Source organism: Carettochelys insculpta, chromosome 6 (genome assembly GCF_033958435.1).
Source record: "Carettochelys insculpta isolate YL-2023 chromosome 6, ASM3395843v1, whole genome shotgun sequence".
In the NCBI taxonomy this organism is placed as follows: Eukaryota; Metazoa; Chordata; order Testudines; family Carettochelyidae; genus Carettochelys; species Carettochelys insculpta.
Window position 1 is genome coordinate 71,960,594 of NC_134142.1, and position 16,349 is coordinate 71,976,942.

Genomic DNA, 16,349 nt, shown 5'->3' on the forward strand with positions numbered 1-16,349 from the left:
CTAACGTCGAAGTTGGTGCCGCTACTTCGAAGTAGCGTGCACGTGTAGACGCAGCTATTATTTGCTTGTATCCAGTTTTAATTACCTGATTAAGCAGGGGGTTGGGGAGCTAGTGGATGGGGAGGCCACTGTTGTGGGTAGGGGAATGCTATGGCCAAGGTAGAGCATCCCTGCCTGAGAGGTGACTGGGCTTCTTTGGCCAGGCTGGAGCACCCCCAGCCGTGGTGGGCCACATGGGGCTGCTCCAGCCTTCATCAGTTAACTGTAACGGGTAATCTCATCTGTTTAGGGTATGGCTTACTGGTTAATCAGTTACACATTAACATCCCTACAGCTTATAGAGCGATCCAGATCAATCTGAATCAGTAACTCACTCACTTCATTACATATCAGTCTCCTAATTTTTGAGTCATCTGCAAAATCTGCAAGTGAATCTACAGCTACACAGCCCCTCCATTTCAGAAGGGGCATGCACAGCCATGTAGACAGGGTTCATTTGAAAGGAAACTGTGCTTTCAAAAGCACCCTTCTTCCCGATTTTTTTTCAGAAGGGGGTGCTTTCGAAAGTGGGGTTTCCTTTTTAATTAACCCTGTCTACCTTGCTGTTTTGGCTTTTGAAAACAGCTCTTCCAGAAGTGAGATCCCCTGGGAGTATGCAAATGAAATGCAAGACATTTAAATCTGTGCCTCATTTGAATTTCTGATCAGCTGCATTTGCACGCCCCTTCCAAAAGGAGCTTCAGTGCAGACGTAGCTTGACAGTTTTATGTTTCCTGTAGGTTATTGATAAAAATGTTAAATAGCTTAGGACCAAGATCTGATCCCTGTGGGACCTGTTGGAGACATACCCAGTTGATAAGTCCCTGTTTACAATTATATTTTGAGACTACTTGGATTTAAACTACCTTTAATTTTTAGTTCTGTCATCAGTTTCTCTTTGTTAGGACAAGGTCTAATAAAGAGTTCACCTGTGTTAGCTGCAGCACTTACTGAGTTAGGAAATCGTCATCTATTAAGTTTAAACATTTTAGGTGTGTTTTAGTACTGGCAGCATGCCAACTGCAAAACAGGCTGCTCAAATTGCAATTCCCTTTGATTAAGCATTTTTCTGTTTTTTTTTTTTGTTTTTTTTTTTTTGGGGGGGGGTACATTATAGATACATGCGTTAGACTGTCATCTTGGTCCCTACCATTGTTTGGCGGTCTGTAGCAGACACTATTTCCCCATCTTGTGCTTTATCGGTTTTTGTGACTTGCTGTGTTGCCTGATCTTAGATTACTTATGAATTTTCAGTTATCCCTTTAGGACTGACGGGCCCTTTGTCCCAGGATTAGTCCCAGTATTCTATGATTGGGAACGCTGAGGTGCACAGTTGCAACTTCACACTACAGGAATGCTTGTATATTTACAAATATAGTTTATTAATGCATTTAGCACAGTCACAAATACCCCAAGTTTTGTAAGATAGGGAATGTGCATCTGCATTTTCATTGCATATATAAACACCATTCTTTCTAGAATAACCTGAGGTGTTATCTATCGTTTTCTTCACCATCTTCGTTACCAGTGGTGCCTCCGAAGGACTGCACCAGGGATTCCCAACCTATGGGTCGCCATTAGATTTTCTAGGGGTTGCTGCTGGGTGGCTTTGAGCCCCATGTAACTCTTTTTAAGGAGCCATTTGTGGCTCCTGCCACTGCTCATTCCTCTGGATCCCAGTCCCTGCCCTGCTGTGCTGAAATGGGACTCAATTTAACTGATTTAACAGGCTGGCAGGAGGTATCCGAATGTTAAAGCAATTAAATTGAGCCCAGTTTCATGCAGCAGGGCAGGGAACTGCCTGTGGTGTAGGTGGGGGAAGGGAGTAGGGGAGTAGGCCTGTGGGGAGCCATGCAGAGCAGGCGGTTGCAGCCCAGTGGAGGAGCAGTGGGAGCGGGGGTGTTTTGGTGCTGTGAGGGGTTTAAGCCTGAGGGCAGGGGGATCGGTTTGGGGCTGCAGGTGGTTTAAGCCTGGGGGTGGGGTCAAATCAAGATTTACAAAAAAAATTTTCCCTGGGGAGAACCTCCCCCCGCCCACCAGTTTTGAATTGCTCGGGTAACAAAATCTTACTGAGTTGTCTAAAAGGGTTTCCATCTCAAAAAGGTTGGGAACTTCTGGACTACACCTTTTTCTCACGCCCCCTTTAGGCTGGGATGTCAAATTTGTAATATATTGTATTATGCTGACATTATGTTTAATGCACGCTTAGTAAGGAATGTTTCCTTTTCTCCTTGTTTGTGTTTCCTCACATTAACAGGGAGGTGGTTTTTTTTGTATAAGGCAGTATATCCTCGATCTCAACTTAGTGTCCTATACATCAGTTTGTTACCCTGGGCCTTTTGAAGGTTATCACAGTCATTATTTTCTGTTCTACCCAGTTATATACTCTGGTCTTAACTAGTTATTTTAGGTTTTTCTAAGTAATGACCTACTTGCTACATTTGAGGATATTCTTGGAAGCCCTATACCATTAACAGTTACTTTATCTAGGTGAAAGGTCCTTAATATATGTACATTGACTTTGCTATCTGGGTGAAAGGTCTGAGGCACATGCTTGCTAGCTTTGCCTTCGCTCCTCATAGAGGATGTAGTCTGTAAGTCTTTTGTGTTACAACCAAGCTGCCAATATAAACCAAATGTATCTTATTATAATAAGGATATAATCAAAATAATAAGTAAATCGTAAGTCTATATACCTAGCAGCAAGCAAGCAGCTTGGCTCTATAGGCTACCTGCCCCCACCCCCTTTGATTGAGTAATATGAACCCTGTCACAGAGGTACAGATGTATATGGTTAGCCATTTGTAGGAATGGTTTCAACACAGAGAGTACAACAGAGTAGCAGTAAATATAACAAGGGCAAACTAGCCCACAATGCAACAACTGCAACCTAACAATCCAGTGGTAGTTAGTGACCCCAGTTGAAGGTGTTAGGGAGGCTTACTTATAACTGACTTCAGTTATAAAGAGGGAATTGGAAAGGACAGTGTTGTAAACATAGTTGAGAAGAACTCAGAACAATCAGGAAAAATGGAGTAGAGTGCTGCTGGAGACAGCCAGGACTAACTATAAAGCTTGGAGTGAGTTTCTGAAAAGCAACCTGATAAGCCGTCAAGGAACAGCCTGAAAGTTCAGAGAGACTACAGACCCAGAACAGGGCTCTTGGACACACCCAAGACTCTAAAGAGGGGAGAGTGGGGGAACATTTAGCAAGACTATCTGGAGACAGTTGAAGACAGACCTTAGAAGAGAGAAGCTGTGCCCAGAGAGAGAATGGGAAGAGAGAACATTTTAAACTGTAAAATAACCACACCTCAAAGAGGTGGATCTGTGACACCAGTAAGAGTCTGTGGAAAAGACTATTTTAAGATCTCATTTTACCAGATTGGTCCTTGAGAAGAGGTTCTAATATGTGACTCATCACGTATTGAGGAGTTCCAAGAAAGTGGAAGCTTGAGGACAGGCACTGCAGAACCATCCAAGAGCAGTACTGAGTGTGGCAGAATGAACGAATGCATCTGTATCCCCCTCAGCCAAGCTCAGAAGGCTGTCGACAAAAGTGCTGTGTTCTGTTGACATTATGTCTACAGAATGCATTTATTGTGCGGTTGCTCTGTGGGTTTTGCCTATTTTGTCGACAAAACCCTCTAGTGTATATGTAGTCTGTGATGCTACTCAGGACTTTGTTACCCTGAGAGTGTTTCAGGAACACTGCTCCTTCAACCTCTGATTTCACTCATTGTATAGCTGGGAAATATGAACAAAGTCTAAAACAATGAGAGCATTGGAGTTCCTTGCTTGAGATGAGTGCTACTTTACTGTAATGCCCAGGTTTATTTTTCTTTGATTCCTCAGCAGTAGAAGACAGAAAGCTGTTTATTGGGATGATCTCAAAGAAGTGCAATGAAAATGACATCCGGGTGATGTTTTCCCCCTTTGGGCAGATTGAGGAATGCAGGATATTACGGGGCCCAGACGGCCTGAGCCGAGGTAAGCACAAAGCATCCCTGACAGTTCAGGATTTTCTTCTGAACTCTTTCCCTTGCACCCCAAGATAAGAATTCAGCTATGCCCATGATTCGTAGGATACTCTACTTCATGGGGTGTTTTCAGTTGCTTGTCTTCAGTTAAGATGAATCTCGTGACTGAGTTTGATTCTTTCTGTCCCCAGGTTGTGCATTTGTGACTTTTACAACAAGAACCATGGCACAAACAGCAATCAAAGCAATGCACCAAGCACAGACCATGGAGGTAAGATGAGATTTTTTGGAGTGCGGGGATAGGCTGCACCATGCAGAGATCATAAAGCTTGATAGTTGGGGCTGGGGATGGAATTTTTGTAGTTAGTTTTCCTGACAGTGGGTCTTGGACTGAAAGCTCTATTAAGTATTTTAGCAGATAGCTAAAGGCAATACTGATTAACGTGAAAAGCAGCTGAGATTTTGAACATTTGAAATAGAAAGGGCACACATTCACATGTGGGTAAGAGAGAGCACTCTTTTCCTATAGGTTTGTGCCATATTTATGCAGTTGCTGAGGAGGTTGTAACTATGTGAACTGCTGTTTGCAGGGATGTTCTTCTCCTATCGTGGTGAAATTTGCAGATACGCAGAAGGACAAAGAGCAGAAACGAATTGCTCAGCAACTCCAGCAGCAGATGCAACAAATAAGCGCTGCCTCTGTATGGGGAAACCTGGCTGGTCTGAACACACTTGGACCCCAATACTTAGCAGTGAGTTTCCTGTGAGGGTTTTACCAGTCTACCTAGCTAAGATGCTTGTATTGGCCTCCTTACTCTGCTTGTTGAGCATGTCACAATATTCTTCTGTATTCACTATATTCCTGTGAGGGGAGTAATGTTGTTCCCCATTTTACAGATACTTTACTTGCTCAAAGTCACCTGCTGGGAAGATTTTCTCCCTTGGCTAGGTTCTCTTGAGTACTTGACGTATTTAATTTCAAGCCCCTTTTCAGTTCTGTTTGCTATCAAAGTTGTATTCATCTCCAATTCTTTCTTTGCCAGCATTTATTATGTTACTCTTGTTTATTTTCAGTGACAGCCATATTTGTCTTCAGTGCTGTGCAAACAGAAAAGAACGTGTGATCCCTGCCCCAAGGAGCTCACAATTTAAAACCCCAACAAACAGGCAGGCAAAGATAGATGTAGTGAATAGAGTTACAGCATACATAGACTTTTATAAGAAAAATATAACAAACTAAATTATCCTTCAAGCTTACAGTCACCAGTTTTCTCAGTCTTTTGGCTTTGCTGAGTTCAGAGGGAAGCAATGTCTCAAGTATCACCATGCTCTGGCTGTTGTGAGAGACTTCAGACAATTGTGAGGTCTCTTCTTATGCCATTACTGTGTGGGGTAGTAAAGCCTGAAATTTTCAACTTGTTTGGGCTGTGGTATAATGTTGGAGGTTGGGAGAATGTCCCTTTATACCATTGCTTTTGATTTGTTGAAGTGGGATGTCTTTGTGACAGATCTGGAGAAGAGATCAGCAGTTCCTCCTAAATGGTACTCTAGCTATGGCTCAGTACGTGATAGGGCTTCCCCACATGATGGTGATCTTGCTGTAGCTGAAAAGCATAGACAGCATTCCCTACACCCTGACACCCTGGCTTCAGTATCACATCTGTGTGTGGTTGGCAACTGCACTGTGCTAGCACTTTAGCTGTCTAGCTGTTACATGGGGTAAGGATATCATGTAAGGATATTCCTAGTTTTAGCACTCTGGCTATGGTGCTTAAAGAGGATTCTCCATACACATACTCATATGCCAGTGCTTTGGACTGGGTGCATGGGTGATGTGGATTCCTTTTGTGGTGCCAGTACTCTGTCCATAGCATATGGAGGAAGTTTTCCTTGTGGTGATCTTTGTCTCTGGTATGTGAGCACTGGGGATTCCACTTGTGACAGTGCTCTATCTGTAGTGAATGTGAGGTATTCTTGTGCTGGAGCTTTGGCTGTATCATAGTGCATGTACAATGGGAATTCCTCTTCTGGTGGTGTTCTGGCTGTGGTGTGGTGCAGTTTCTCTCAGAAGCGGAGCCACCCCTCACTCTCACTCTTATTTTGTTTTTTGGTGTAATGTCTAGCTTTATTTGCAGCTCCTTCAGCAGACAGCAGCTGCCTCCTCTGGAAACCTGAACACGTTGAGCAGTCTTCACCCAATGGGAGGTGAGTGTTTCTCCTGAAGGCAGGTTCAGTACCAAAATGGGGAGGAGGTTGGGGGAAGGAGGGAGTGGTAATTTAGTAGTGAAGAAAGTTAAAGGGTTGCTGACCGTATCTACCTCCTTTGTGAAAAGTAGTCCTGAGGAACCACCACTTGTACAGGAGAGAAGGAGATTATGCGCTACCTAGTAAGGATGTTAAAAGTTAACTGGTACGGGCTACAGCAGCCTACCATAGGCAGGTGGTTGCTCTAGCCCCACAGGGCTGCCATGGTTGGCGGTGCTCCTGGGCCAGGTTCCTGCACTTGTGGGCAGGAACACTCCAGCTGGCCAGAGCAGCTCCAGTGCCTGGTGCAGTATGAGCTGGGGCTGCAGTGACCTCCCCAACCCATTTAATTGGTTAACTGGTTAAACCAATTAAAAGGGATTTTACGTCTCTAGTACCCAGCCTTGCAGATATAAACCTGCATGTGAAGATTTTCTACTTTGAGTGGTTCCCTGGAAGTTGGGATATATCTCAGGATTCACCCTATCTCCGAGGGTCGTGTTTTTGAGTAGATGTTTGTCTTGGATTGAACTCCAAATTTTCTTGGAAGTCAGCATGTGTCTGAAGTATCACACATTGAAATAGTGCATTAATTTAATTGATCAAACATGGTCTATTGCTTTATTTAATGAAAAAAATTACACAAATAAAATGGAAGAAATGCCATTGTTGTAAGAAAAGTCAATTTTAAAGTGGCCTTTTATTCAGGATAGCTGCACTTGAGTCACCTATCTGATATCTTTCTATAAGAGCTAGTGCAACTACAGAAGAGGGAGCTGTCTCATGTTTTAATAAAGTGAGTCAAATTCCCCCGAGGGGCTGTTAGCTAGGACCCTTCTCAATTACACCTACTATAGTGGGGTCATAAAGCAGGTCTCTGGGGTAGCTGAGTCCTTGATCATTTAGGAATTTATAGATAATGAGAGAGACCTTGAATTGTGACTGAAAGTGGTTTGGCAGCCAGTGCCCTCATGGAAGAAGAAAAATAATGAGAACTATGTTAGTATTAGCTACTATCATGCCAGATTCATCAGGCTAGAGGCTACATGTCATAATAAAACCATAATAAAAGCTATTAATAGATCTATCATTGAATTCAACAGTCGGGAAAGTGAAAGCTATAGTCCCAGCATGGCACAGGCATTTTAAGCCATTAAAATTACTTCCCTACAAAACAGTACAGGTTGAATCTCTCTAATCTGGAACTTTCTTGTCCAGCAACATCCATAATGTGGCATGGTTTTAGTTAGCTGGGTGACCACTTATCGTGAGCGTGACCAGGTTTCCCCGGTCTCAAAGTTTGTTTCCAGCCACCAGTCCTGGCTCTCAGTGTTCTGTGATGTTGTTTAGCTGTAATTTATCCTTTAGTGTCTTCTAAGAGCTTGGTAAGCAGTGAGTGTGCTGGTAATGTGCTAGACCAGGGTTTATTGTATGTTATTTAAAAAGTCTGAGAATCTCTGGTTTAGATATATTGGGAAGGGGTGTGACTGAAGCAAGTCTTGCTTCATAGGCAATGTTTACACTACAGCATAAATTTGATTCTAAGGCACTTAGTTCAATTTTAAATTGTGACTCTTCACACAGCAAATACCATTACTTTGATATTAGGGAGCTCTACGGCTGGTATTCTTACTTTGACAACCCGAGCAGGACTAACAGGGAGTTTTGAATGTAAGTGTTCAGATTTATGGTAGTTTGGAAACCAGTTTAAGTTTAAACTGGTTTTATTGGCCTCCAGAGGAGTCCCACATGTATCCCAAAATGCCCCACAGTTGTCCATTCTGGCCATTTTCAGCTCCAGTGCTCTCCAGGCACACAAGAATTAGGTAAAAGGAAGCCTGCAAATTGAATTTCAATAGTATCCGGAATTTGAATTCATTTTCTTTCTGATCAGTGTTGATAGCATACCTCAGCCATCCATCACATCCAGCCATGATGACTACTCAGGGTTCTTCTCTGGATTTGAGTTCGTGGGGTTGCAAAAGAGCTCCACCATGGACTCACTTCTGTTTGGGGAGAAGAATCAGTAATGAGCAGACTGTGAGTGTGCAAGCGAAATGCGACCATTTGCAAGAAAATTTCAGAGGGTATGATTGCTGAAGGGTATAACCAGGACACTGAGCAATGCTGGGTGAAAGTAAAGATGCTCCATCAGAGCTACCATAAAGTCCGAGAAGCCAATGAGCAATGAGGATCATCTCCCAAGATGTGACAATACTACAAACACCTAGACAGAATTCCTGGGGGTAACCCAGCCACAGTCCCCTAGGTTAACAAGGACTCTTCAGGAGACAGTCTTGAGGACTCCAGTCTGAGTCAAGAGCGAGAGTAGGAGGCTGATGATGAGGAGGCCACCAATGTTCAGCTGGCACCTGTGGAAGCTGATCCTGGCAGTCTGGAGCACCTCACACTGTACCTCAAGCCAGTACATGCCTCATCGACACCTGAAACTATCATGTCCCAACAGTGGTGCTGAGTGGAGCTCTTCTGGTAAGTATTTTTTGTAATGCTACGAGTGGGTGGGGTTTTTTTTTTCTTGCACTGCTACAAGCATGTTGATGCTGAGGCACGCGTGGTGGCTCAATGCCCCCTTTTTAAAAGAGCTCATTAATATGTCTGCGGATGGAGCACTTATCCTCTTTGGACATCTCCATAAAGGTCTCATCCAGGTACTCATTTATTTTTTGCACGTTTTTAGGGAGACCTTACTTATCACGGCTTCCATGATTGCACACCTAGCCATGACAGGCAACCATTAAGTTATCTGGTATCATGGCACCACACAGCATTTTGGCAAGTTTTCCAGCCTTGTGCTCACAGTGTGAGTGTATTTTCTTTTTCAGTCTCAGTTATTCATAGGAGGCTGATGTCTCTTTTTGCAGCCTGTAAGCAGCACAGGAATTTTTGTTAGAGTTTTTTGTGCTGTTCCCTTGCCTTTTCAATTTCTGAGGACTGCCGTGCCGCACCAGGTGGCTGGCGGGCTCCAGCTCCTCGCTACACACGGCTGGCTGGCTGGCTCTCCGGACTGTCTCCCCTCCCACTATGCTTCTGTCTTCTCCCCCGTACAGGATTGATGAGGAGCTGGTGAGAATTTTTTTTTGCGTGCTTTTCAGTTTCCAGGGATGACAGCCCCTCCAGGCCACCATGCTGGGTTGTCCAGTGGACACCAGCATGTCCAGTGCAAGCTTTCCCAGCTTTAAGTGGCTTTTCCCCTGTGCAAGATTGATGAGGAGTCACCAAGAAACTTTTTCCAGGAATCTCAGTCAAGCTCGCTCACTCTCTCTCGCCAATCCGTAAGCCCACAACATCTTGCTTTGTCCACGGTGCAATTGTCTGGATGCTTAGCTTCTGCCCTGTACAGATTGCTTCAGTGTCATCCTTGCGAAGTCAAACATTGCCTTTGAAATCAAAAATGTGATTGTAAAGCAGAGAGCTATTCATTCTATAGGTAATCACTTTGTGTCATATTTAAAATATGTATCTGCATTTTGATGTTTACTGTCTTCCACAGGCAGCTTATGTGGGAAAGGCTGGGTTGCCACAATGAGAAGGAAGGAGAGATCCAAGCAGAACCTCCTCTTTCAACACCTAGAAGAGGCACATAAGGAGCGAGCTTGAGCCTCAAATAACCAAAGGTGGACGCAGCAGTGGTGACAAAGCATGCTCCAGTACAGGCTCAAGGACTCGCAAGAGCTCCTGACAGCTGTTGGGGTCAGAGAGCAAACTGAGACCCTGTGTCCTATGCTGGAGCTGCAGAGGGATGCAACTCAGGACTAATTATGCGGACTCACACTCAGCAGTCTGTTCCCCAGCCTTCCCTCGGTATGCCTTGCATCCCCCAGTCATCAGTGTCCCCGAACACAGGGAGGGCGAGGACAGTGTCCTGCTCCACCCCGTGACCTCTCCCCAATGCATAAGGCTCACATTCCACGACATGATGACGTTTTCTTTTCCTTGTTGCCCCTTAGCCTTCCTACCGTGAATGAAAGAATTTTTTTTTAAAAATAGTCTCATTTATTGATTCACATGTTGTGGGGTGCACTTGGAGGTGCTTCAGAAAGTTCAAGCATGCATCATTGTGTGGGGTGTGGGTGGTGTCATTAGTTAGAAGCAGTAGATTCACGTGGCTCTGTGTTCATTCAGAAATTTGTTTTTCAAAGTCTCCTTGATTGCTGTTGCTTCTGCATATGCATTCACAAATGCCCTTGTGTTATGCTGTGCTTAAGCCCTGCTCGTGTCATCTGCCCCAGCGGCTCAGGCTGGCAGGAAATTTTCCCCCTTCAGTTTACAAATGTTATGTAGAATACAACAGGCTGCAACCGTGGTGGGGATGTTGATTTGGGAAGGGCCCAAATGGGTGAAAAGGCAATGGAACCTGGATTTTAAACAGCTAAAGCCACATTCCACCACCATTCTGCACTTGCTCAGTCTATAGTTGAAATGCTTCTGCCTGACGTTTGTGGTTCCAGGGTTTGGCTTCAGAGCCAAAGGAGTAGAGGATAAGCAGGGTTGCCCAATATCTCCACATCACCAATCTTGATTTTCTGCTTGGGGAAGAAAGTCTCATCCTGGAACTTTCTGTACAGACCAGAATTTCTGAAGATGCACGTCATGAACCTTTCCCGACCATCCCATGTAGATGTTGCTGAAATGACCTTTGTAATCTACCCCACTCTGCAACACCATTGAAAAGTACGCTTGACAGTTTATGTACTCAGAGGCCAGGTGGTCTGTGGCCAGGATGGGTATATGAGTCCCATCTGTTGCCCCTGTGCAGTTAGGAAACCCTATGGCAGTAAAGCCATCCACTATGTGCTGCACATTTCCCATAGTCACAGTCGTGTTCATCAGACAGTCGCATTGCATTGGCTACCTGCATCACTGTGGCCCCCACAGGCGATCTGCCCACCCCAAATTGATTTCCCAGTGACTGGTAGTTGTTGGGCTTTGCAAACTTCCAAAGAGCAATGGCTACTTGGCTTGTGAACTGTTAAAGCAGGTCTCGTTTTGGCATCGCTGCACTTTAAAGCGAGAGCCAGCAAGTCACAAAGGTCCATGCATGTGGCTTTGTGCATGCAGAAAGTCTATAGCCACTGTTGGTCATCCCATGCCTTCAAATGATGTGGGCCCACCAGTGTGTGCTCATTTCCCATCTCCAGAAACAGTGCTCCACTGTAAGCAATGCATCAAGAGAAGCTAGCAACTTTGCGTTCCTGTTCTCCAGTTCCTCCATTTCATCTTCTGATACATCTGCATCTATAATTTCGTCCCACGCACTTTCAACGGTACAATGTTGCTTGACAGATCAGAGAGTGGACATTATGCACTGTGCAACTGCTACAAGCTGTTCTGTATCCGTGATAGCACTGTGCACTGAGTCCCCTTGTGGCAAATATTTTCAGGGACTGGTTGGCCCCTTTTGGGCAACATGTGCTGGGGGGCTGAGTCCCCTGGCGACAAATACTGCCAGGAGCTGGCTGGTCCCTCCTGGGCAATATGAGCTTGGGGGCTGAGTCAACTGGTCCCTCAGCTTCCACCTGCACCCATCAGTGTATGTGTGTGGGGGGTGGGGCTGGCCGCCACAGTCAGTGATATTTGGGGCTTCCTCTCCCACCTTATCGTACCTAGTTTTCACTGTGTTATTATGTTTGTTCCAAATCTACCTTGGCAGAGGTTCTTCCGGGGACATCTTTTACAGCAGATACATTCTTCAAACAGTTCTTTTTCTGTTTTCTCTCTTACATAAACATTTTGCAAGTGAGCCTAATTTGACAGTCTTAGAAACATGTCTCCTTTTCAGCTACTGCCATACTGCCCACGTGGTTTTCAAGGGGCAAGGGGTGTGTGTGGGAGAAGTAGCTGAGGGACCAGTCGATATGGCAAAGTCACCTGAGTGATCCCAGAGCACTTACTCATTGTGGCATGTGGGCTGTGCTAGTTGGTTGATGAGGCAAAAGTCATACCTAAAGTGAATATTGCCCACTACTTCAAATGGAGGGTGTTCTTTAAATGTGGGAAAAGCAGCTGAGTGACTGGTTTATATTGTTCGGTCTCCTTCTGAAAAAATGGCCGTTAGCTTTCCACGATGGGGAATGAGGGCAATGCAAGCTGGGGAGATGACATCACATATGCGCAACCACTTTTGGCATTTTCCCCTTACTGCACCAAGAACAAAGCCCAGAATGCTGTGGGGCTGAGGGAACTGTGGATTAGGTTCCCACAATGCACTGCTGCAACAGTTGATGTTTGGCGGTTGAGTGTGGCAGCACTAACTCGACTTTGGGGAGGCTTTGTGGGGAAATGAGGGTACTCAAATTGGAATTTATAAAATCAGTGTTAAAAATCAGATTTAATAAATTTGAATTTATCTCATAGTGTAGATGTTGCCGTGCACTAAAATCTAATTCCACAGTGTGCCAACTACTTAAAATAATCTCTGTCGAAGAGTACAGAGAAAAGGACAAATATTCATGTAACCAAGTCCCAAACTATATCCATATTTATGGACTAATAACATTAAATGAAAAGTACCACATTTGGAAGCAGATGGGAAGTAAATGTGGTAAAAGGAAAATGCAGGTATAATATGCTCATGACAGCCTGTTTCAGTAAACGGACAATCTTTTGCATTCTTTACTAGCTGTAGGATGTACATAGTTTTTAACTATTTACAGGGTAAATCAGACCAAACTACTTAGTACTATCCTCAAGAACTAGAAGTGCTCAAGCGTACAATAGATTTATATCACATTTGTTCTATGCACTTTTTGAAATTATATTGAAAAAAATTTTAACTGAATTCTTTGTGGCAGCGAGTGCCTGGAACCCACAAACTTAAACAGCACCCAGTAAAATGAAGCACCAAACCTGACGGGTCATCTGAATGCTAGTTAAGACAAGAATATAATTTAGTGTTATATTGATTTGCGTTTGCAGGGGGTGAGTTGCTTAGGGTTGCTGTGAAGGGAGAGGAAGGGATTAGAGGAGTAATAAATAGCTGGAGGGAAAAAAGTGGGGGTGAGAAGCAAACTATAAAGGGAAAGCTGGAATAGCACGTGAGCAATTACTCTTCATAGAAAAGGGATGGGATGGAGGGAGACCAGCAACCAGTAACAATACAGCAGTTATGCCAGTGTTGAGTGAATGATTTATGTCTGGGGACTCATGAGCCTCTCCTGGATGCTGTTGATACTATGTGGAGTAGTATAGGGAAGTCAGTGGGCCCAGGCTGGTTCCTCTGGGCATTGGAGTTAGGTACAGATAATCCATGAGGACCTGGTTAACCTCATAGTCCCTTGGCTGTCACTGATGTTCTGGACCGGCTGGGAATTTCTGTAGTGAATTGTGAATGTAGGAGTTGTGACCCACTGGGATTTGGGAGTAGGATAAGGGGTATCATGATCTGTTTCCTTTATGGCTAGATGGGAACTTTTTTCTGTTGTAACGATGATAGTATAGTAACTCTTTGGTTAACATTGTAGTTATGTTCCTGAATATGCTGCTTTAAGTGAAATGATGTAAATATAATTTCCCCATAAGAATTAATGTAAATGTGGGGGGAAGATAGGGTCCAAGGGAAGTTTTTTTTCAGCAGACAAAAGACAGTGTGTACATGTACAGTTTGTTTTAGACAATTTAATACTGCACACAGCTTTGATTGTGAAGCTTGTTTGAGGTCATGGAGTCAGAGGGTAGAATATTTCCCAGGGAATGTCTTGCCTCTAAATGATGAACTAGTGCTCGGTTGAGCCCTCGGGGTTTAACATGTTGCTAATGTAGCTTCACGCCCTACAAGGCAGCATGGACTGAAGCAGAAGGGAGGAAACATTCACAGTAGTGTTTGCAAACAGTTGCTGACATAAATTTAACATAATGATTTACCCACACTAATCTGCTGGAATGAGAGACAGGTGGAGATGTATGTGCGCATGTGCATACGTGCGAGAGAGGGGCAGATAGAGATGTGCATTGGCCCTCCAAGTACTCTGTAACTCTGATAACCTATTTTGTGGCATTGGGGTACAGCGGTAATATCTCAATAGAAGGGGGATGTCCTGATATCAGCACCTTCTTTACCATCTACCCTCAACCTCCCACATAAGCCAGAGGCTCCTGGATGCAGTGCCAAGGCAGAGGGGAGGAGCATCACAGCAGTGGGAGGGAGATGCAGCTGAGGTGTAGCTGCATACCATTCAGTGAGCTTGGGGGAGACGATGGAGAGCTGCTAGCCCACCCTGTTTCCAAACCCCAACAAGGACAGGCCTGCCTTCCCAGAAAATTCCGCAAGTAGTAGACAAAGCAGGCAGCCAAGTACTTTACATGGGAGAATTGCACAACTCGAGACTGTGGTCTAATGGCTAAGCAATGTAACAAGGAAATAGCATTAACTGGGATAATGTTAAGTGAGAAGTTACTGTATGGAAAAACTTTTGAACCACTGCCATAGTCCATTCCCTCCTAGCTGCCGTTGTTCCCCATACAGAGTGGGGTGGGATGCTGGTCCAGTATGTTCAAAAGAACAATGGTATCAGAATAGAAATCCTGTACATTCCTTAATGTGTTACAGGGTTGAATGCGATGCAGTTACAGAACCTGGCTGCATTAGCAGCTGCAGCCAGTGCAGCTCAGAACACGCCAAGTGGCACCGCTCCACTGACTTCTTCCAGCAGTCCACTAAGTGTGCTCACCAGTTCAGGTAAGAGAGTCATTTCTTGTATAGTGCATTATTGTATGGCTTAGTATATTCAGTTCACATGGTCCACAACTACTCAACCAGCATTTTCAGCTCATGTTGCGGGGTTGATGGCCTATCCCAAGTTTCTTCTTCGCATGTCCCCGTGGGTGCTCCACATTAGGTGTCGGGCTCGCCCGGTGCCGCAGATCGGATCTTCCAAGCAGTTTCTGCCGGACCACGCATGCGCCGGTGCGCGCTGCTCCCTTGCGCGCTCCTGGCCACGTGCGCGATCCGGTCCCCGCCAGTTCCTCTTAACCGCCGTCGGCTGCAGACGGAATCTGACTAGGCTATGGCCAAGTTAGCATATTCAATGGTTTTGACTGTTTTTCTTTAAAGTTTTCAAGTTCTTAGGCTACTGTTAAGTTAGCCAGTTGTTATTTTCAAAAAAAAAAACAAGCGGGACGGCATTCAGTCCAGTCCTAGTAACAAGCGGAGCACCGGAGGCCAGGAGCCTAGGGCCATTAGCCCTTCCGCCGCGGCAGGCTATCGGAGAGGGGGAAAACAGCACAGAGAAGGTGCTAAGTACCCCATTAACAACTGAAAGACTCACCAACAATGTCCTCTTCGGGATTCAAGAAATGTGAGTCTTGCCGAGAGGCAATGCCAGCGTCTGATGGGCACAGTCACTGCATAAGGTGCCTGGGGAGTCCCATGTCATGCAGAAATGCTCCTTCTGTGCAAAATTAACAGCCAGAGCAAGGAAGGACAGGGAGATGCGGCTTAAAATGCTGCTCTTCGACAAGGCCCTGCAGCCAGACGTGCCGGAGCGGCCGCAGCAGGAGGGACCCTCCGGGGCCCATAAAAGGAAAGCCGCCTCCCTCACCCCATCAGCGCAAAAACGGAGGAAAGTCTCCCCAGCCCGATCCCTGCCGGCAGCAACAGCAAGCGGGACAGGAGGAGCGCACAGCCCCCAGCCGCAGCAGCAGCTGATCGGCGGCGGCACGGAGAGCCACGTGGAGGCGGCTCAGCCTCCGATAATCAAACAGCCGCCCCGTACCGCAGGCAGGGCGGCGGCTAAACAAGCGCCGGTACTGGCGGCACCGCAAGCAGCGGCACCGACCCCCGGGGAACCGGCGGTGCAGAGCGCGCAGGCACGCAGCCTGCAGGCACCGGAGGACACCGCCCATGCGGCACCGCCCATAAGCGTGCCGAGCACGGCGCGGACGGGGCAGAGATCCCCTACACATCAGGGGGCGGAGCTACCCCCTCAAGGGAGGGGGAAGGCTGCACACAAAACAAGGCACCGCAGCCCCTCTCCAGACAGGGCTGCAGAGTTGCTTTCTGTCAGCCCTCCGCTCATGCTGCAGACTCCAACTAGAAGGCAGGGGTACCCCCTAGCCTACCCGGAGCCC

At 45.7% G+C, this 16,349-nt stretch overlaps 1 protein-coding gene across 11 annotated transcripts in view; it reads left to right on the top strand.

Annotated features, from left to right (window-relative positions):
- The window catches only part of CELF1 (CUGBP Elav-like family member 1), a 122,350-nt gene that overhangs the window by 71,179 nt on the left and 34,822 nt on the right, over window positions 1-16,349 (top strand). For 5 of the 11 annotated variants that reach the window (XM_074997240.1, XM_074997239.1, XM_074997243.1 and 2 more), the window contains 5 exons: window positions 3,895-4,029; window positions 4,211-4,290; window positions 4,610-4,771; window positions 6,143-6,224; window positions 14,830-14,958. In XM_074997240.1, coding sequence (XP_074853341.1) covers window positions 3,895-4,029; window positions 4,211-4,290; window positions 4,610-4,771; window positions 6,143-6,224; window positions 14,830-14,958 — 588 coding nt within the window. The remainder of the gene's footprint in view (window positions 1-3,894; window positions 4,030-4,210; window positions 4,291-4,609; window positions 4,772-6,142; window positions 6,225-14,829; window positions 14,959-16,349) is intronic. The other 6 variants (XM_074997246.1, XM_074997248.1, XM_074997244.1 and 3 more) reach the window with 3 other exon arrangements.